General features: G+C 40.3%; 1 protein-coding gene across 12 annotated transcripts in view; it reads right to left on the bottom strand.

Annotated features, from left to right (window-relative positions):
* Nucleotides 1-1354: 1354 nt before the first annotated feature.
* DTNA (dystrobrevin alpha) overlaps nt 1355-21758 on the bottom strand; it is a 451514-nt gene continuing 431110 nt past the window's right edge. For 6 of the 12 annotated variants that reach the window (XM_049901502.1, XM_049901508.1, XM_049901504.1 and 3 more), the window contains 4 exons: nt 18741-18830; nt 13850-14018; nt 10380-10512; nt 2352-5167 (listed from right to left, as the gene is read on the bottom strand). In XM_049901502.1, coding sequence (XP_049757459.1) covers nt 4967-5167; nt 10380-10512; nt 13850-14018; nt 18741-18830 — 593 coding nt within the window. In that variant the 3' untranslated portion in view covers nt 2352-4966. Of the gene's footprint in view, nt 5168-8036; nt 8086-10379; nt 10513-13849; nt 14019-18740; nt 18831-21758 lie in introns of all 12 variants that reach the window. The other 6 variants (XM_049901516.1, XM_049901510.1, XM_049901512.1 and 3 more) reach the window with 3 other exon arrangements.

Genomic DNA, 21758 nt, shown 5'->3' with positions numbered 1-21758 from the left:
CGCTGAGTCTGATCTTCGGGGGCTAGAAGAGCAGGTTAAAGCTGGACCTAGGTCAGTGCCTCGAACTTTCATGTGAATGTGAATTGCTTGAGGATCTTGATAAAAGGCAGATTTTTCTTGGAGCCTGAGATCTGGCATTTATAAATAGCTCCCAGGTGATTCCAATGGTGCTGGTTCCTGGATGATTTTGAATAGCAAGGGAAAAGTGTTTCCTAAAATTTGCCAGACCGTAAGTAATACCCGAGGCACTAATTAAAAATATAGGTTCCCTGACCCCACTCTAGACCTACCAAATTAGAATTAAGCAACTCCTCAGGTGACTTTTGTAATCAGATAAATTTGGGGGATGCTGAGCTAGGGAAATTGGAGCCAAATGTGGCCTGACATCTATAGGTGAGGGACGAGGACATTGAGCTGCAGCTGAAAGAAACTTGGATGACTACACATGGCCATGCCCTTCTCTGTCACCTTCAACAGGGAATGAAAGGTGCAAGTTTTCTCATGTGATCATACCTGGCCAGGATTTACCCTCTTCATTGATGAAGAGCTCTTCATTTCCTGCTGTAGTGCCCCTTGAGTGTTTGAAGTATTTTCATGGTCTCTGAAACAGCTTGGAATGGAAGTCAGAGTTCCCAAAGACAGCATGTATGAAGTGCGGGACCAGACCCATAGGCTCTGCTATTTGTTCTGCATGGAAGTGGCTCCTTGAGCAAACAAAACACACAATTCTCGATTGTGTGAGACTCATCAAGGTTCTTAGAGGAGGAATGAGAATGAGGAGAGGGACTACATACAGCTGCAGACTCTTGACACTCAGCTTCTGTCTCTCGCCTTGGAGCTCCTAATTTGATTCCTGTTGCTCTCACCATACAGACCTCCAAGGGTGCTAATCCTCCTTTCTCATTAGCTATAGCACAAACAAAACAAAAGTCACCAATTCATTCCTTCATTGAACAAATACTTGTTGAGCATTTATTGTTTGCCAAATACCTTGCTAGATGGTATTTGGCCAATAGTAAGGGAATACAAAGGATTAGGTGAGTGAAGTAACAAAGTGCTTAGAACAGTGTCTGATATAAAGAAAGCACTAAATATGTTAGCTATTAGTATTATCACTCAGCACCAGATTGATTATAACAAGGCTATCCATGAATAACAGTATAGTATTTTAAAAATTTGTGAACCCTGAAGAAGGGAAAGGTGAGCTATTTTGCATCAGTTGCTCAATGCCCAGTCAGTGCTCCCTGCTTTTACCCTGCAAGCTGTAGCCTTTCTCCTTTGAAAGGATTGATTCCATGTGACTTTAGGAAAGATTCACTGAAACAAAGGAATAAAAAACACAAGATATAGCGTTTTTAAAAACATCTTTTAATGAAGAAATAATTCCATTCCAAAATATAGACACACAATTAAATAGTTTAATCACTTCAAAATATAACATGTCCCCAGTAGGTTCCAACACACACACACACACACAAAACAATACTTAACAGCAATACAAAAAATCCACACAATAGTAGTTTTGTTACAATACTAATGAATATTGTGAAATTTTTTTTTTAGTGTCTCGGAATTGGTTATTTCAAATGGTGTCAAATTACAGTAGACATAATTAAAAATATCTTATGGTTAATTAGCCTCAAGATGTAATGCTTTTGATTTCTTTTTCTTTCTCTTTTTGGTTCAAAAGGAAGAATCCCCTCTCTTCTGAGGACACAGTGGAGTTCTTGTCTGTGGCTCCTTAATCGGAATTTGAACCTAGGTGACTGCAGCAACCAAAGGTTGCCGTATTTACAAGGTCTATCTACATTAACAGCCCAAAACTAATAAAGGTGAACAAAGATGATCAAAAATAAAAGCAGACATCAGTGCTAAATTATGATGCAACAGTTTGGCTCATGCATATAAGAAAATACATAGTATATCACAACAAAGGCCACACTCTTAATGCAATTCAGTTCACATTACTACTTACAAATGAACCTTCCCTGCCTTAGAGTAGATCATTCAAGAATCCATTTTTCACCATCTCCAGCACATCTCCCTCTGACCAACCAAACTTACACCAACTTCCATCCTGACCAACCACAACTGATTCCTAAATCCCATACAGTAGATATCACCCTTCCCCCTCTTAACATGGTGCTTTGGGGGAAGGTTGGCTGCATTAGACCAGTGCTCAATAGTAGGCCATCATCTCTGGGGATGGGTATGCAATTCAACATGGAACAAGCAAGAAACAACCACCAGAAGATATAGCTGTGTCTAATGGACAGGTGAAACCTGCTGGGTTTGCATTTAGATCAGGCCCCAAAAGTAAATTTGGAGAGCCACAGAAAGAAACCCACCAAAAAACACAAAAAACCAAAACAACACACGCCATTTTGTCTTGGTTACAGGACAGGGGTGCTTGAGTCTGGTCTCAGTGCTGACGTGGAGCTAAGGGAAAGAAAAGGTGGCTGGTTAGTCAGAAATTGGTCATTGGCAGCAGTTTCCAGAGTCCTTGCAATGGCTTTGCAAGATGGTATCAACAACCGTGCGATGGAGTTGGCAATGAAAGCTATGATAAGGGGGGAAGGTTATCAGCAAAACAGTTCACACCTTAAACAAACTTTTGGATGCAGAAACACAAAATGACAGTGTATGTCAGCTCAGTCCAGGCAGCGGCAGAATGCCAATTGCAGGGTCTGATTTCCAGCTTCAGAAACTCCCTGGCTATGATTTAGAGCTGACAGCAACATAGGTAGTTGGGATGTAGTGGTTTTAAGTACTGAGTATGAGGCACCAGTGGCCACCTGCTCCATCTAGAGAGGTATGGTTTCACAGAGGATGGGCAGTGGAAAAGAGATGAACGTTAAGACACACCAACAAAACCCACAATAAAATACATCTGGGCAAAGAAATCTGAGAACTGTGCAGTTGGGCCACTTTGGTGTCAGCCTGAGCTCAGGGACACTTGTCAGGCTGGTTCTCTTGAGGGAAGTATGACTGAGTCTATCAAGGGGCAGGATGAGCTCCTTACTAATGCCAACCAAGAGCAAAATCCCCAAGGCAAGTGACTTTGTTCCAAAGGGCCACCAAGGTGATGATTTCTGATCAAATGTAGAGACATGACCTCTGCAGAGAGCTCGAAGATGCTGGTCAGAACATCGGTTCTTAGCCAGGCGCTTGCTAACTAAGGACTAGATATATGGGGGCAGAAAAAGGTCTTTGCCAGCCCTGGAAGCAAAATCTAATCACTAAAGTTTTGAAGTTGACTTAGAACCTTTCTTGCTTATTCCGAATAAAGCCTGTTCAGAGATTTTATTATACAACTTTATTTTAAAACAGGGATTCTTAAACTTGAGTGTGCATCAGAATCGCCTGAAGGGTTTATTAAAACACAGATTGCTGGGCCCAACGTTCAGAGTTTCCAGTTCAGTAGGCCTGGAGTGGGGCCTATGAATTGGCATTTCTAATAAATTCCCAGGTGATGCTGATGCTGCTGGCCCAGGGAACACACTTTGAGAACCACTGTTCCAAAATGATGTTCTTTCTTTTAAAGGCAAAACAGCATTCCAGAGCTCATAATTTAAGTATAATGTATCAAAAACATTGCAGTTTTCTTCTTCCTCCATGAAATCTTGTAACAAACAGATTATTTTTGCATTTTCCCCAGAATCCCCAAGGGAAGTCTTTAGGTCTCCCTTAAGGAAAAAACAAAACAAAAAACCAAACCCATTGCCACTGAGTCGATTCTGACTCACGGCTACCCTTTAGAACAGAGTAGAACTGCCCTATAGGATTTCCAAGGAGCTGCTGGTGGATTTGAACCCTTAACCTTTTGGTTAGCAGCCAAGCTCTTAACCACTCGGCCACCGGGGCTCCTCTCCCTTAAGAGGACCCTCAGAAAGGACCATCTATAGAGTCTTTCATCCTCCTTCCTTTGACGGTTCTTTTGCACATCAGCTTTTCACCAAGTGCAAAATCCCAACTCAACTTAGAAGTGCCTGTCTCCTCTCACGTGACCACAGAAGGCTGCATGCAGAACACCAGGTGGCCAGCTAAGGCAATAAACATTCAGAAATAAAAGGAGAGCAAACGTTCGCAAGCGCACTTTAAGCCTGTACATTTAAAGCTGAAGGCCTCCAAACAACCTGATAGGGAAACTCAGGACTGAGCGGTGCAGTTAAAGACATGCTCCCTAAAGCTAAAACGAGAGGAAACAAGACCATGGAAGAGCATAGATCACTTTAGTCTGTTTGAGGATCTTATGGCACCTGTGGTTTAAAAACAGCTTTAGTAACGAGTACTTCAAAACATAGTTCACAGTTTTAAGAAGATCTGTGCTGATTTTAAAAACTAGATTCTATATCATTTGAATGTTGCCTTTTTTTGAATATGATATCTATTTGGAAAAAAATATTTACACTAAATTCTATGGCTGACTTGTTAGGGTATCTTGAAAGAAAACAACCCCTAAGTGGAAAAGAAGCCCCAAAGAATGGATTCTCCTGGTGTGTTTGGTTCAAGTCACTGCTCGTAGGGACTTGGCATCAAATGCAGGCCATGGAGGCCAAGGACCCTTCTTGGCTGCAGGACTCTGAGTCTCTACACTGAGGAACAAATCCTTCAGGGCAAGTGACTCATTGCAAGTGGTTGTTTTTTTCCAACTGCTGTGGGAAAAAAAAAATGTACAGTGTACGATAAACGGTTTTGCTAAAATCTCAAAAGAATTCAGAAATTGAATGTCTAGCTATAAACAGTATTAATATTGTCATTGTAAACTGAACAGGTTCAATATCATGTGCAAAGATTGAAAATGGGTGTTAATACTGCCATCATATAGAACAGCAGTGTGGGGTTCAGCCTGTGTTCTTTACCAGGAACGAGCCAGCTTACAGAAGATGGAGCTGATAAGTTAGCTTTAAATAAAAGTCTTTTTTTTTTTTTCCTTCTCAAAACACACACCTATGAGCTACAAATCTCAGAACAAAATGTTAGCTGCACTACAGTCAGCAGAACACATCTTTAGGGTGGGGGCTTGTCTGGAGCGGCTGCGTGGGGTGGTTCCTCTTTTCCGTGAGGTGGCTGTCAGGCTGCTGTCTTCCTCCTCTGTGTGGGTGCAGCGCTTTCCAGCATCACCAGCTCTCATGTTACTTTCATCATCTGTCTGACTATAGCTTGCCTGGGAATAAGGAATGTGTAATTTTTTTTAAAGAATTGAACTCTTCTCTAAGTTAGGGTTAGGAAGTTTAGGATCCCCCCCAACCCTACCCCTCCGACACACACACATCACACACACACATACACCCTCTGCTTCCTTCCTATGACAGTCAGGAATTACTGTCTTAGGACCTTATGAAAGAAAGGCCAAGATGTCCTTTGTGTTGAGTCTTGGAGGCAGCTCTGGATGGGCAAAGCAGCCCAAGCGGGGCCATTTGTACTGTCTTTTGGACAGGGAGATAAGACCATTGACCCAACATCACAATTTCAAGCTGATTAAAAAAAAAAAAATCTGTTTTTGATTGCCCAATCTCCCTAAATCTGAAATTAGAATGTGGCTGGCCAAGGAGAATGGTACCATGTGGCCAGATGATGGTTAAAGGATAAACCCAAGATCTGAGTGGCCCCAGATGAAGTCTTGGCGGATTCTATAGCTTAAGCGCTAACCCTTATGCATATTGTTTCTTCAAAAGTGGCTAGCTGAGAAACAATAAATCAGGTTTAACTCTAGTCACTCTTTTTAATGTGTTGATAAGTGCATGTTTATTTTCAAATAGGCCTAAAACTCTTTTTGAGCAGAGGATGGGTCTTCTATCTCTCTGGTATCCCACCTTCTGCCCCTTACCCACATAGGGCTCTGCCTCAGTGGATGGCTAATTGACTTCAAGCCGATGAAGTTGGCTCCAGGACCCTTGGTTAAGAGATGCATATACTCTGGGATAACTTCTGGTCTTGTAGCACAGTCAGAAAGTCCAGATAAAAAGATTTCAATCATAGAAACTGTTCTAAAATTTTAGCTATATTTCTTGGCTCCATTAAGAAAAATTATAGTAGGATAGAACTAGCTTCTGCAGTGTTCTATCAGGTTTTCAATGAATTCTGCCTAAGTGGCTGAGGTGTTGAGAGGCTGGCTCATGTAGAGTACTGTGGAATGTCAGCTAGCTAGCGTGCAGGATGCAGTATTATGTCAGGAGGCACAACTTTTTAAATTTTCACTGCCAAATTTGCAACACAAGATAAAAATGGCCTAAGCACTGTCAAAGTACTGAAAATTCTGGCTTTTAGGTACAAGAATCAAATGCAACTTATTATTTGGGCTCATGTCAAGGATATTTTATTGGTTTCTTAAAAAATATATATTTTTCTTAGAATTAGCTACTGATGTTTAAATAATATACAGAATAAAAACAATCACATTGCTGGAGCTAAGAGAAAGAGCATGCTATTAAAAGAAACAGCTCGCTCCTTTGGGACTAGGTTTGTTATAACCAGAGTGAATATTTTCAGAAACAGCTCCTGGGAATTGTTTCACCCTAATCATACTGAATCAGGAGAGCATGTGGTGTAGCAGTCTCAAATCCAAGAATAGAAGGCGGTCAACACAATCCCTCCTTTCATACCAAAAGAACCCCATGGCTCATAAGGCACATTTCATAACAGCAATTATGTCATGATTTTTTTTTTTCCTTGCTTAATCTTAACCTGACACCTGTGACAGGGGTCAACAGTTTTTGAGCTACAATGTATTCGTGGCTAATTGATGTCATTTAGGAGATACATCCCTTTTTCAATTTAACAACCAGAGTTGATAGAGTTTACAGTCCACTTCACTGTGGAGTTAGGGGGTTCTGTGGCTGGGGAAGGACGTTTAACTAAAGTAGGCACAAGTCCTTCAGCCAGTGCAGCCAGATTACTGTGGGAGGTGCACATGTTTTGAACTATAATGGGGAACATCTAAACGGCCATTAGCTGGAGCCAGAGAAACCATGCATACTTCTGTGACTCACTGCAAACGAGCTGAGTCCTCGCCTTATTTATAAAAGTAGAGAGGACAAGCTAGTTCTGAGTCCTGGTAGCTCCTATATACTTATATAATAACTATAGCAGCTCCCAGTTACTGAATGCAGTACACTCATAATAGTAGGGTTTTGGTCACTACAGAAAGCTCCTTAAAGCAGTATACCAGTGATTACAACTTCTCTGTGAGGTGGGTGCCATGATCTATGTTGTACAGAGGTAACTGAGGCTCACAGAGGTTTAATAATTTGCCCAAGGCTATGCTGCCACGATGTGGAAGAACCCACATTTGAAACCAGGTCTACTGGAGTCTAGAGCCAATACGTAAGACCATTATACTAAACTTATCATGCCCCCAAGTGCCATTCTCTCTACATTAAAAAAATTATTGAGGGGGCACTAATAGTCCTAAAAAGGTGTATTTAGGTAGATCCTTGGGGTGGGATCACACGCCATATAAATGACTTTTAAAATTAATTGATATCCTGCTGAATTTCACAATGGATTTGACTCAGCTATAGCTGAAGAATGTTTCCTCTATGTTTTGATTCTGTTTTCTTTCATTATACCTAGTTTTACTTTGACTTGTGAAGATACACATATTTGATCTTTGGGAGCCTAAGTGTAGAAAGACTAAGGAAGATGACCCATCTCTAATGGTGCTGAACAAGCTTGGATGTTTTTCCTTCTCAAGTGCTGGAAAGGCTGCCAACTTGGATGCTGCTATGGACTGGTGATGTGGTTACGAAAATGTCATAGTCACAAAGGGTTTCTAGGGCACCTCTAGTGTTAGAGAAGTTTCTGTGCCAACTTCCTAATGAATAAAACAAAAGTATCAACTCCTTGAGATGTCTGCCAAAACTTCACTGGCTTCTAAGAAATGCTCCCAAAACAGGGATGATTCTTTGCTATCAGCAGGGAAGGAGGACATCTGACTACACAGAAACATCTGAGCGAGAGCGACTGTGAATTTATAAGTTGTCAGAATTCAGTGTAAGGTGATCACGCTTCCTCCAAAATAAGAGGGTACTTACTTGAGAGGAGAGTGATAAAAGGATATTGCATTCAACCTTGCAAGCTGACCTGTGGGTGACAAAGGACACAAACAAGAAAGGTGACATGTCAAGTCTGTGATGCAGTCAAGCTGGTGAATTATTTGGCTGAAAGCCATGCACAAAGACAGAGAGAGAAAGTCCAATGAATGAAGGTAGCATTCCAATCCATCAAACGACCTTAGGCTTACAGGGCACTCAAGGCAACCACCTCGACGTTCTCCAGGGCATATGTCTTGAGTAGGGAGACACTAACCAGGCCCATTATATTCTCCCAGCCCCTGCCCTGCCCTTGAACCTTGAAGTCACTGGGCATGGAGGGAAAGGAGAGAGAGAAGGAACTTAATATTTACCAGGTGATGGCGAAACTCCAAGTGGATCTTAAGTCATGAAAAGAATTTCCCTTTACTTTACTCACATAAGGTTAAATTCCTAATTAATTAAAATAAATAAATTCTAATATTTATACTGAATGGTGAAAGGCTGCCTCCCTAGGGGGGAAAAAATAGAACCTCCACAGCTTCAGTGGCTGTTGGCACCAAATGCGGAAACTGATATGAGCCCAATGAGGGTTATGCCTTTGACAGCACAAACCAGAACGTTGATGATTTAGCCACATCTCTCGCTCTCAGGGTAGCAAAGCCAAATGAGCCATGTAGGAATACCACCCCTCAGCATTCCCAGAGATGCTCTGGCAGCTTCCCTCCAGGCCAATTCACTTCTGTGGACAAGCCATAGAAGTTGCAAAGAAAGAACACTCTCCGTGGGTCCTGTGTCAGGAGACTTTGACAGTTTTTGTAGCATTGGAACATGGCTTTTCATATATAAAACCACTTGTCATTGAGTCAAAACTGACTCATGGAGACCCCATGGGTGTCAGAGTAGAACTGTGCTCATCAGGGTTTTCAATGGTTGATTTTTCAGAAGTAGATCACCAGGCTTTTCTTCTGAGTTGCCCCTGGTTGGAGTCAAATTGCCACTGTTTTGGGTACCAGTGGAACGCATTAACCATCTGTACCACTAGGGACTCGTTTTCATATATAGTCTCTCTTATTTATTTTGTATTTTTATGACTAGGCCAACATTTTTGTTGCTTCTACAGTATAGCTCTTAAAGTGCAAAGGTGAATGGAACACTCCAAAGAGGCAAACTTTTGTGTTATATTGTTGGGGTGGGATGGTGGGTTTCAACTTCCATCTCTCCTACATTCTTTTTTGGAAAATATTTCAAGGCTTACTTTATACACATATGAGAAGTAGAAGGTAATTTGTTCTCCCAGCTTCTTTCCTTCACTAACAGAGTAAGAGGGTCATTGCTGATCTAAGAAAGTGGAGAAAGCCAGATGGCCCTGAGACAGGAAGCCTGACATGATGAAATAACCCCCGGGGCCTGGAGAAGAGCAGGTCTGCACAGGCAAACATCCCTGAACCCCCAGAGCCCCAACAAAACACCTGTGGATTAAAGGGAAAGGAAACATACAAGAAAGACAAACAAGGCAGTAGAACCATCTCCTTGGGAAATAATGGCATTGTTTTTGGGATGAGTAACAATTGAACGTTTATTCCCAATTGCATGTGCTATGGTCAGTGAATTCTCAGATGGGTTACTGTACTCTGGTACGTCTGAAAAACCTGTCCATCCACACCATGCTGATCATGAAGCCTATGGTTCCCCACATTTCTCCATGAGGTTTGTCACTGTCATACTTACATGCGGCATGAGGTGGACAGGGAGCAAGGGATGAGGATAAATGTATCCACTTCCCTCACAAAGGAGGTGACCGAAAAAACCCAAACCAAACCTGTTGCCGTCGAGTCAATTCTGACTCAAAACGACTCTATAGAACAGACTAGAACTGCCCCATAGGGTTTCCAAGGAGCGCCTGGTGGATTTCAACTGCCAACCATTTGGTTAGCAGCCGTAGCACTGAACCACTACACCACCAGGGTTTCCAAGGGAGGCGACATAATTATGCTTATTCAATTTTCTTGTGCCCTATTTTTTGAATTTTTTTTTAATCTATGAGGAAAGATGTATCTTTCTTAATGATCCAGGAAGAGTCTGGGTCATTAAGAGAGATAATGCCACAAGGCCTCTATTCACTTTCCCGATTACAAGTTATAAGAACACATAGTGAGTGACAGCTAGGGGAAGCATTTACAACGCTCACTATCTAGAATACATGGAATAAGGAGTACAATCAGAATACTCCGGAAGGGGAGGGTGAAGGAAGGAGAAGGCACCGATGGTGCGAGTAATGTACAAGACCCAGCTACGGAGAAAGCTGGGGTGGGAGTGGTGGGTGTGTGGTCTGGCTCCCGGTACCTGGTAGGCTTCATCCTGCAGCTTCTGCTTCAGGTATTCCTCCATCTTGAGCTCATTCTCCAGCTGCCGGACAGAGTCATTTTCATAATTCTCGTCCTCGGGCCGCACATAGGGATCCCCGTCTTCTGTAACACTGGGAATAAACCACAGATGGAAATTGGGAGGAAATCTTAAGGAAAAATTACGAGCGGAATTCCCGGGTTAATTGTAGTTTTGTGGGCACTTTTTCCCCTCATTAGTTGTTCAGTACACTTCCATGCCTATAGGCTTCTTTTACCTATGGGAAATGGTTAAAAAAACTTTGGCAGTTACGAGAAATATACAATCAAGGTATTCTCATATGCAATTTTTCTATGGCAGTCTGATGCTAATTGGATATCTTTTTTTTTTTTTTTACAGTTTACAGGGATTGGTGGGTCTTTTAAATGATTTTCAAATTTAATAAAAAGCAGGCTTGTCTTTTGAGGGGATATAAAGTTTTCTCAATGTGGGGGCTTTCTTTTATCGAACCCAAGAACACTTGGAATAAGTGGAATGAGCCTTGTAGTGAAATCGTAATTAAGGACATTTGTTCATAATTTAACTCTCTTTATCTTACACACACATACATACACACTTTATTTTTTATAATAGAATTGAGTCTCAGAATATTAGCTAGTCTATACCAGAAAGGCTAATTCTCTAACCCATAGCTTTTGATCTTAAATATTTATATTATCTCTGAATCTAAATGATCCATTTAAATTGTCCAACTCTATGATGAAATAAATAAGAATGACCTCATTCACTAATGTGTAACACCATCTATTTATCCCAGGGTATGCAAAGCTCTTCATGGGACTTAACAAAGGTTCACCACCTAAATTATATCAGTAAAATATTCTTGGGGTAAAACACAGTGCATGTTTGGACAGCATAGATATTTACAGATACTACATATCCTCTAAAATGAAAAGAGAAGTCAAATAGAAGTTTTTGGGCTGGAACTTAAATGTCATTGTTCATGTTTATTTATATCCATATACACGCTCTCGTTATCTTTGGAGGTTTGGGGCCGGCCTCAGTGGGTCTGCAACGCCTCTGTGAAGGTTTCTTCCCCATCTCCTGGGGCCCGCGTTTTGGCTGGTACTGCTGCTTAGCACACCAAGGCCAGCTGAGGGGCGGCTTAAGCCATAGCCTTGGATCTTATGATTAGAACAAGGAGATTTTAGGTAACCACCATGTACATGCTTAATTATAAAAAGTGAAATAGATATGTATTTACCAGACAAAACAGATGACAACTAATTCACCATTTTGAATAACAAGTAACAAAGCCTAAATTATAAAAAAAAATAGAGGAGAGGAAAAGAACGCCAACTAAAATTAAAAGCAGAACATACTGCCATTTTAAATTACATTATGACTATTTTGTTTTGATCTTACGCTGTGCCCCTTTGCAGCTGGCTTTCAAGCCAGATCTATTTATAATTTCACATTATTACTGATCTTTTACTCACTACATGGGTTGAGAGCCAAAACATCAGAGAGGCCTCTGGTTAGTTTTTCTTTTGGATGTTTAAAACAGGCAGTTTATTTTTCAAGACAAGTCTGATGGACTTTTCACATCATGCTCTATCATCCTTCTGTAGTTTTTTAGTCTTCAACAGTCCCTTTTTCCAGCCTCTGCCCACTTTTTCTCAAGTAGTTGGCCTCTTTTTCCTAAAGGCCCACTCCTTCCTTTTACTCTTTTCCCTCTTCTCTCCCCAGCTGGGTCTGTAGGTCTGTTCCTCAGCTTTCGTTTCCTTGTCTGGTGACTTCTAGCTGATCCACACCAAAAAAGCCAAACCTGTTGCCATTGAGTTGATTCCTACTCATAGCGACACTATAGGACAGAGTAGGACTGCCCCATAGGGTTTCCACGGAGTGGCTGGTGGATTTGAACTGTGGATCTTTTGGTTAGCAGCTGAGCTCTTAGCCACTGCACCATCAGGGCTCCTGAGCTGTCTTAGGATCACAGAAAATCTAGTGGGGATGTCATTGACTCTGCTGGCTTCAGTCAAGGTACAGATTTTCACCTAATAGGGTGAAAATCTTTACACAATAACTCTTTCAAGGGTCAGGTTTATAACATGTTGTATTTAATATTAATTATTCAATGGTACCCAAATTGGATTACTTTATAATGAGATTTATACATTTATTTATTTCAATTCTGTTGTTGGTTGCTGTCGAGTGGATTCTGACTCACAGTGACCCCATATATTAGACAGAAGAAACTGCTCCATAGGGTTTTTTTTTTTTTTTTCTGGAGGTAATCTTAACAGAAGCAGATCACCAGGCTTATCTTCTGCTGTACCACCGGGTGGGTTCAGACCACCAGCTTCTAGCTTAGCAGTCAACTGCAAACCATTTGCAACACATGTTGTTGTTAGGTACTGTCCAGTTGATTTCGACTCACAGCGATCCCATATGACAGAGCAGAACTGTCCAATAGGGTTTCCAAGGTTATACATCTTATGGAAGCAGACTGCCACATCTTTCTCCCGTGGAGCAGCTGATGGATTTAAACTGTAGACCTTTTGGTTAGCAGCCAAGCACTTAACCACTGTGCTACCAGGGCTCCCTTTGCATCGCCTAGGCAGCTTTATTTCAATTCTGAGTGCTCATATTGTGTTGTTTACATCTGTGCTGAAAAAAGGCCTCTCCAGCATAACGGGATTCTTTAAGTACAGACAAGTGTGTATTGTACCATCAGTGGGATGGCAAATTCACAGGGCAGGATGACTTATCTTCTGAACTATTCTGTGAGTTCCTTGAAAGCAAACCAGAAAATCAAACCTGTTGCTGTCGAGTCTCGTAGCAACCCTATAGGACAGAGCGGAACTGATCATAGGGTTTCCATGGCTGTAATCTTTCCAGAAGCAGACTGCCACATCTTTACATTGCTGAGTAGCTGATGGGTTGGAACTGCTGACCTTTCGGTTAGCAGTTGACTGCTTTACCACCATACCACCAGGGCTCCTTCCTCTAAGGCGGGTAGCAATTGTTATATTATTCTGTGTATATCTAGTGCGGTACCTTCGGTGAACCAGGTTCCCAATAGCCACTGGTGGGTTTAAGTTATTGATACTTGTTGCCGCCAAGTCGATTTCAACCCATAGTGACCCTACAGAACAGAGTAGAACTGCCCCATATGGTTTCCAAGGAGCGGCTGGTGGATTCAAGCTGCCAACCTTTTGGTTAGCAGCTGAGCTCTTAAACACTGCACCACCAGGGCTTCTAAGTTACTGATACTCCCTGGAAATCGTAGGAGGGAAAAGTAGAAATGCCAAGTTTAAAGGCAGTGCCCTTCTACCTCTTCTGACAGACAGGGAAACTGCATGATCCCTTTCCAGAATATAGGACTAAGCAACCGTGTTTTAATTTTCCTTATTGCTCCCAACAGATCTTTCTGTTACTAGAAAACAGCTCCAAGAAAGGATACTCACATGTCACTGCGCATGGTACTTGTGGTGGCTCCGCTGTGAATGTACCCAGGTTTTCGGGCGTGGATTTGTGCGAGAAAAGCCTTTTCAGAGGTTGGCGATGGAACCAGATCCTCAAACTGAGTCCTTGCAAATTCAGAATCCACATTACTCTCCGTTTCACTTCCCACCTCTATCACACAGAATTGAAGAAATAAAGAATGGCTCATTAGAGTTTTATAATCTGCAAAAAAAGGGCTGGACATACCATAACATAACCTGTGCTGTATATGATATTTATCAGTTATAGCACATAAGTCAAATAAATGTTTATTTTTTCTAAATGAGAATTGACACTGATATGAATTACTATAACATCATTTGGTATATAGCACTTTCTTTTACACCTTAGAAATATTATGAAAAATTTTTGTCTCTTAATAACAGGTTTCACTTATTAAAGCTTCCATTTTTTTCCCCTCCAGAAAAGTCTTCAGTAAAGTCATCATTACTTTTGTTTAATATTACTCTCAGTTAGGAAATACTGAACATGCAACAATAAAATATTTACTTAATATTTTAAAGAATCACAAAAGAATAAAGCAACAGTACTTGAGATTTCTATAAAAAGAATAAGTTTTCAGTCATCATTTGCTAGGGCAGTGGGTATACACCATTATTTATAATGTACTAACTACTGTTATTTTATCCTATTTGGTAATTCTTAATCTGAAATAACAGCAACAATTTTGAATTAATTTAATTCTAATTATAAAATTATAGAGACTTTAAAAAATTTAAATCCAGGATTTTTTTTCTTTTGGGATATTCAGATTTTATTTCTTATAGTTGTTGTAATCTCATTATATGACTACGGTCTTGCTAGATAAATATCTTGTGATGTCTGTTTGAAGGAATATCAGAGATTTATTAATCAGTAAGATATTTATTTGTATATTTATGCCATAAAGATGTTTAAAACTCGGTATGGTATTAGTAGGAGAAAGAGTTTTCTTCAATTTTACCCTTTCGGTTTTCTTGGAAAATCGTTCTTCAGAGATATTGCAAAGATAAATTTCAGTTTAGTCCCCTTCAATGGACCATACATTCCAAATTAACAGGGACAAAAAAAAAAAATTTTTTTTTTTATTTTAAATTAGTACGTGACTCTGGAAAATAACGTCAGCATCGTGTCACTTTGGATCATGATGCCAATCAGAGGTGGCTTTTTCCTGATCCTCATTTATTTATTTCAACAAGAGGAAATGCTGCTTCCAACAGCCTTAGAATTGAAACAAGCATGTTAACAGAAAGGAAGTTGTACCTCTAGAATAGTATTCTTCTTTTTGCCCTTCCAAAGGTAATACATACTGGAGAAGGCCAAAAAGACTAGGTATTGTGGCAGTCCCACTGTCATTTAATGAAGAAATCCAGATTTAAAAATCTACACTCCCAATCTTAAACTTAAAAAACAAACAAACAAAAACAAACAAACAAACAAAAAACCAGGAAATAAAAGTGATTTAGCAAGGGATTCAGGCCTAGGAACAAGATACCTAGAGAAAGAGATATGAATAGAGAACAAATGGCCAAAGCAATTGTTTATGCATTAAAAATTTTGTCCTTTTCGTGATGTGAGAAAAACAAATACAAATGCAGTAAAGAGAAATACAAACAAAGCGAAAGGATGGAAACAGGTAAATGTACTGCGATTAGGAAGTAAACCATCTTAAATCACAAGGCGAATCAGAAAATCCCGAGGGCTATTTACAAAGCCCTGTGATCAAAGAACAGTTAATAATGGCTCCTGTTTTTAGCAGAAACTGCCTTTATGTGTTGTAGGTGTTGGCTTTCTCTGGCTTGACTTGGGGCTGTTGTGGCTGTATGTCTGGCTAAAACCAGGGCTCTGGCACTGCCCAGGGCTTCCCCTCAGGCAGGTCTCTTAACCATCCTCCCCTCACTTTATTAAATGGGATAACACCAGCCTTACTCTTTCCACATGGTTGTTGTTTGGTGGAAAAGGAGAAAATGTACAGGAAAGATGTACATATCCAGAACATTATGCAATGCTGAATATTCCCAAAACGAAGGGAAAGATGTAGAAGAACTCTGCAACTGTTTAACTGTTTCTGATTCACTACTTTGAAGATCTCTGGCAAATAAGAATCCCCAAAGTAGATCATCTGTTTCAATGGAGATATTGTTATTTAGTAGATATGCAACAGTTTGGGGGGTGGACCCGGCACTTAAAGCAACCACGCCCTGTGTGACATGCTTCACATATGCCATCTTGTTTCATCCTCACTTAACCCCAGAGGCCTGGGATTGCTATTGCTGCTCTCACTGTACAGATGGAGGAACTGCAGTGCGAGGTATCAAAACTCATCCATGCCAAGCTAGGAAGTGAACCAAATGCTTCTGCTTCCTAAGCACATAAACTCACATACACACACATGCACACATGTACACACACTTACTAGCTACTGAACGCTTGCTTTGTGTGTCAGGTGGTTTTTATACATTATCTCATATTCAGCCCAAGTCAGTTAGGCTTATATTATTGTCCCTTTCTGGAGATAAAAGATCTGGGGCTCAAAAACCTGTTGCTGTTGAGCCAATTCTGACTCATAGCAACCCTACAGGACAGAGCAGAGCTGCCCCATAAGGTTTCCATGACTGTATATCTTTGTGGGAGCAGACTGCCACATCTTTCTCCTGCAGAGGGGCTGGTGGCTTTGAACTGCTGACCTTTTGGTCAGCGGCTGATTGCTTAACCATTGCGCCACCAGGACTCCTATCTGGGGCTCAGAGAGGTTAATACCCTGTACGTGGCCACACAGATAATACATGGAAGGCATTGAATTCAGATCATTCTTGTTCTAAGGCCCCATCTCTGTCCCTGCACTTTCTCCTGTCTTCCAGGGCTATGTGGAGTACAATGGAGAGATGGCACAAGCCTACAGGGGCCTGGGAGCCAGGAGAGAATCTACCTTAGAGGTAATATTTGAACTTACAACTTAAAAATACAAAACAAATACCCTTTCTACTATACTCCGTCTTCTGACTGTGATGCCCTGAGAATGCCCATCAATAACAGTCATCATTTCCACTAACTGCATTTAGTTAAAATCACACCCTCAGAAACTAGTGTACGAATACCTTTTCAAATCAATGTAAAACAACAAAGTCCAATTAAAATTTAGGCTCATGATATCTGGCTAAGTATCCTAAGAGAGTATTCAGAAAATTCAGGAAAAATTTGTGCCTGAATAAGTTCATCAAAGAATACTGTAATCGTGAAAATCTGGAAACAATGTAATTGTACTCCAAATAGAACAATAGTAATTGTCTTAGTCATCTTGTGCTGCCATAAGAGAAATACCACAAGTGGATGGCTTTAACAAAGAGAAATTTATCCTCTCACGGTAAAATTGGCTAAACGTCCAAATTCAGGGCGTCAGCTCCAGGGAAAGGCTTTCTCTCTCTGTCAGCCTTCTCATCAATCTTCCCCCGGACTAGGAGCTTCTCTGGGCAGGGACCCCAGGTCCAAAGGATGCACTTTCCTCCCTGTGCTCCTTTCTTGATGGTATGAGGTCTCCCTGTCTCTCTGCTTGCTTCTCTCTTTCATATCTCAAAGAGATTGCCTCAAGACACAATCTAATCTTGTACATTGAGTCCTGCCTCACTATCACCACTGCTGCCCATCTGCCCTCATTAACGTCAGAGGCAGGATCTACAGCATATAGGAAAATCACCCAATACTGGGAATCATGGCCTAGCCAAATTGATACGCACATTTTTGGGGGGACATAATTCAATCTATGACAGCAATATAACCCCTTCCATGCTTACGGGTACCTCTAGGGACCAAGTACTTTTTCTGCCTCAAGGTTTATTGGGAAGCTGCTGCACCACTGACAGTACATGTTATTGTAACGCAGGGCCTTTAGGACTGTTTGAAACCAAACAAACAAGCGTGTGCTGTGAATTACTATTTTTACAGGGTATTCTATGAGATGTCTGAAGTTTTGGTAAGAAAAGTAAAAATTTTGAAAATTTTTATTTGTTACACATCCGTACCAATAGGCCCTGGTGGGGATTCTGGGGAATAACTAGCGGTACTTCATATGTACCACTAAACACTTGGGGTAGGCTTGTAGAAGGCGGCAAGAAAAAAAATCCATACTACCTACCAAAAATTCAGACACACTCAGTGATTCAGAATGCTTCTATTAATGAATACACATAGTATCAACGAAAAAATCCAAAGCAGAAAATAATTGGAGCACGAAGGGGATAAGATCTATCTCCACCACCATCAGTTGCCATTGAATTGACTCTGACTCATGGTGGTCCTAATGTGTGTCAGAGTAGAACTGCACTCCATAGGGTTTTCAAAGGCTGTTTTTTTTTGGAAACAGATCTCCAGGCCTTTCTTCCAAGGTGCCTCTGGGTGGACTTAAACTGCCAAGCTTTCAGCATGGGAAAATCATATACCGAGATAAAATGAAAGATGCAGAAGTATATATATACAGACATACACCCCTGAATTTCAATGCTGTTTTATATCTACACAGTAATTTATACATAGATTTTTAGATATACAAGGAAGTAAACACACAAAAAAGTTAACAGAGACCGTCTTTGGATCCTAGAATTATAGATTGATTTTAATATTTTTCTTTATTATTTTCTGTGTTTTCCTAACTTTCTGCATTGAGCACATATTAATAGTCGTCCAATCAGCAAAATATAAACATTACTACAAAATCAGAATACACCAACACAATGTCACAGAGACCTTTAATTTAATAAGTCGTTTTACATATGACAACAAGCAGGTTTCCTGTAGAGGCCCCCCCATTCATGGCTCCCTCTGCAACAAGCAGACAGCTGAGGGGGGCTGGGGACTCACCAGAATTTAGCTCTTTCACAAGGGAGGACATGGTGTTAGTGATGGAGTCTGCTGCCACCAGCAAATCGTTCCTTAAATTTCTTCTTGAACCTTATGGAGAAATAACAATAAAAAAAATCAAAGCTCTTCCTTTTTTCTAAATTATCATATTGCTTGTTATCATTTCCACTGACATCCTAAAACAAGAAAACTTGTAAGACTTCTCCTCAGAAGTGCTTTTATTCTCTTCCTGAACAAAATACACCATGCTTAGGACAGTGACCCCTAGGTCAGATGAGATGGCTAATGAGAGGTGTACATACAATTTGTGTCCAAATCAGGGCAATTAAAACAATTATTGTGGTACAATAGTTATAACAAAGAGCTGCCATTTTAACCATTTTAAAATTATAATTCAGTGAAATTAATTACATCCGCCATGTTGTGCAATCTACATCACTATCCATTTTCAAATATTTTCATTACTCCAAATAGAAACTCAGTTCTCCTTAAGTAATAACTGCCTATTTCTCCCTCTCCTCAGCCCCGGTAACCACAATTAAACTTTTGTCTCTCTGCATTTGCCTATTCTAGATATTTTTCATGTAAGTGAGATCATACAATATTTGACCTTTTGTGTCTGACTTATCTCACTCAGCATTATGTTTTCAAGGTTTAGCTATATCACCTTATACATCAGAACTTCATTTCTCTTTATGACTAACTAATACTCAACTGTATAGACATACCACATTTTGTTTATCCACCTGTTGATGGACACTTGGGTTGTTTCCATCTTTTGGCTATTGTGATGAATGCTACAATGAACACTGGTGCACAGGGGCAGTTTTGAGCATTAGAAGGGGGCAGGATTAATAAGACGGTGTCACACAGGACAAACAGGGATGGTCCTGGGTAAGACATTATGTGTGATCATCCCACTTAGGAAAAACCCACACAGATAAAATGTCTGGTTTTGCCAGAACAGCTGTGCCGTATAGCACTTAACCACTAACCAAAAAGTTGGAAGTTTGAATCTACCCAAAGGCACCTTGGAAGAAAGGCCTGGTGATCTACTTCTGAAAAATCAGTCACTTGAAAAATCAGCCATTGAAAACCCTATGGGGCAGTTCTACTCTGACACACATGGATTGCCACGACTTGGAACTGACTTGGTGGCAACTGGTTTGGTTTTAGGAATGGGGAAACCTGTGTACCAAATAACCCAGAGTATGGATCTTTTTTTTTTTTAGGGAAAAGGCTGAAGCATTCTTGTTCCTGCTGCCAAGACATGGCATATATATATGTCTTGGAGTCCTGGTGGCACAGTGGTTAAGAGCTTGGCTGCCAACCAAAAGGTCGGCAGTTTGAATCCCTAAGGGGTAATTCTACTGTGTCCTATAGGGTAGCTAGCTATGAGTTGGAATCGACTCGATGGCAATAGGCTTTTTTTTTTTTTTTGGTTTCGTACCCTGTATTGAAACTTAGAATATGTTTCTCTATAGAAGAGAGGGATTATTACTATGTTTTAGGTACACTAAAGATTAAATGGGTATTTGTGGGCCGGCATGGGAGTGGGGCAAGGTGGAGATGGTGCTGAGGGCTAATCGCCATAATAACTTTAGAATAAAGGGTTTGAGATTTCAGATAACTAATGTACAAATAAATTTATGTAACATTGAACTTTTTATGCTTATAAACCAGTCTCTTCTGTCATTTCTCAGAAAATAATAATAAAGAAACTAATAATAGGTATAATTAAATTAAAAAATTAAAAGCAAGTAAAACATTAATTATAATAGAAGTTCAAATGATTTAAAATACTGCAGATTTATTTAAAATGTGATTTAGGGAAAAGACTTTTTCCCTCTAAAAATTAAAAAACAAAGTTATTTTGTAATTTCCATTAAAAACTCTTGGATCACATTCAGTCCTAAGAACAAACAGCCCTTTCCCTCATAACAGACTAAGGGGTTCATCATTCTCGCCCTTTAAAACTTGTTAACACTCCTTTCCCCACACACAATGGATGAGAAGGTCTATTTCCTCACACTCTTGCTATCCCTATATATTATTGATATTACATTAAAAATTTTTTTTTTCATCTGCTAGGCAAAAAGTGATCTTTATTAAAATTTGTATTTCTACAATTATTTGTGAGATTGAATATCTCTGTTCATATCTTCATTGTCAATTTATATTTCTTCTTCTGTCTGTTCCTTGGAAACCCTGGTGGCGTGGTAGTTAAGTGCTACGGCTGCAAACCAAAGGGTCAGCAGTTCAAGTCTGCCAGGCATTCCTTAGAAACTCTGTGGGGCAGTTCTATTCTGTCCTATAGGGTCGCTATGAGTCGGAATTGACTCGACGGCACTGGGTGTGTGTGTGTGTGCGCGTGTGTGTGTGTGTTCGTATCTTTCACTTAGTTTTGTTTGGGGGATATCTTTCTCTTATTCATCTCTGCTGGAAATGGTTTTCTCAAGTCTATTTATCTTTTGACTTTGTTGATGATCCTTTTTGCCTTAAAAGTGGTCATCACATCACATATGTACCTCCTTTCCTTAGATTTATATGTGAAGACCAGGACAGATGTTCATGGCATATTACTAATTCAAAGAAAACACAAATTACAGATCGAAATGCAATTCCTGATCTTATTTGTATGAAAATAAAGGATATGTGTCTATAAACATACACTTGTACACGTCTATCTATACATAAGCAAAAAATTGGTAAGGACCAAACTTCTAGGAATGAGACTGGAGGGGTGAGGGTCTGGAGGAAGCTTTTTTTTTTTCTTAATAAATTTAAAAAGTGGTGGCAAGAAAAGGTTCTAAAAAGTGTTAACATTTCCTTCCAAATTAATAAAGTCACTGGATTGGGGTACCCCAGCAGTGTGAAAATGGAAGAGGCGGTCGGGGGAGAACGCATTGTGTCATCTTCCATCACTCTTTATGCTCCTCCCCTCAACATCGAGGTCAACCTTGTAGCTCCGTTATACATAGGCAAGGATTCGACTCTTCAGGGCATCAGAACAGTGAT

The sequence above is a fragment of the Elephas maximus genome, chromosome 11, assembly GCF_024166365.1.
Source record: "Elephas maximus indicus isolate mEleMax1 chromosome 11, mEleMax1 primary haplotype, whole genome shotgun sequence".
NCBI classification, from domain to species: Eukaryota; Metazoa; Chordata; class Mammalia; order Proboscidea; family Elephantidae; genus Elephas; species Elephas maximus.
Note: the sequence above shows the minus strand (reverse complement) of the source record. Positions and strands in the feature narration are given on the sequence as shown.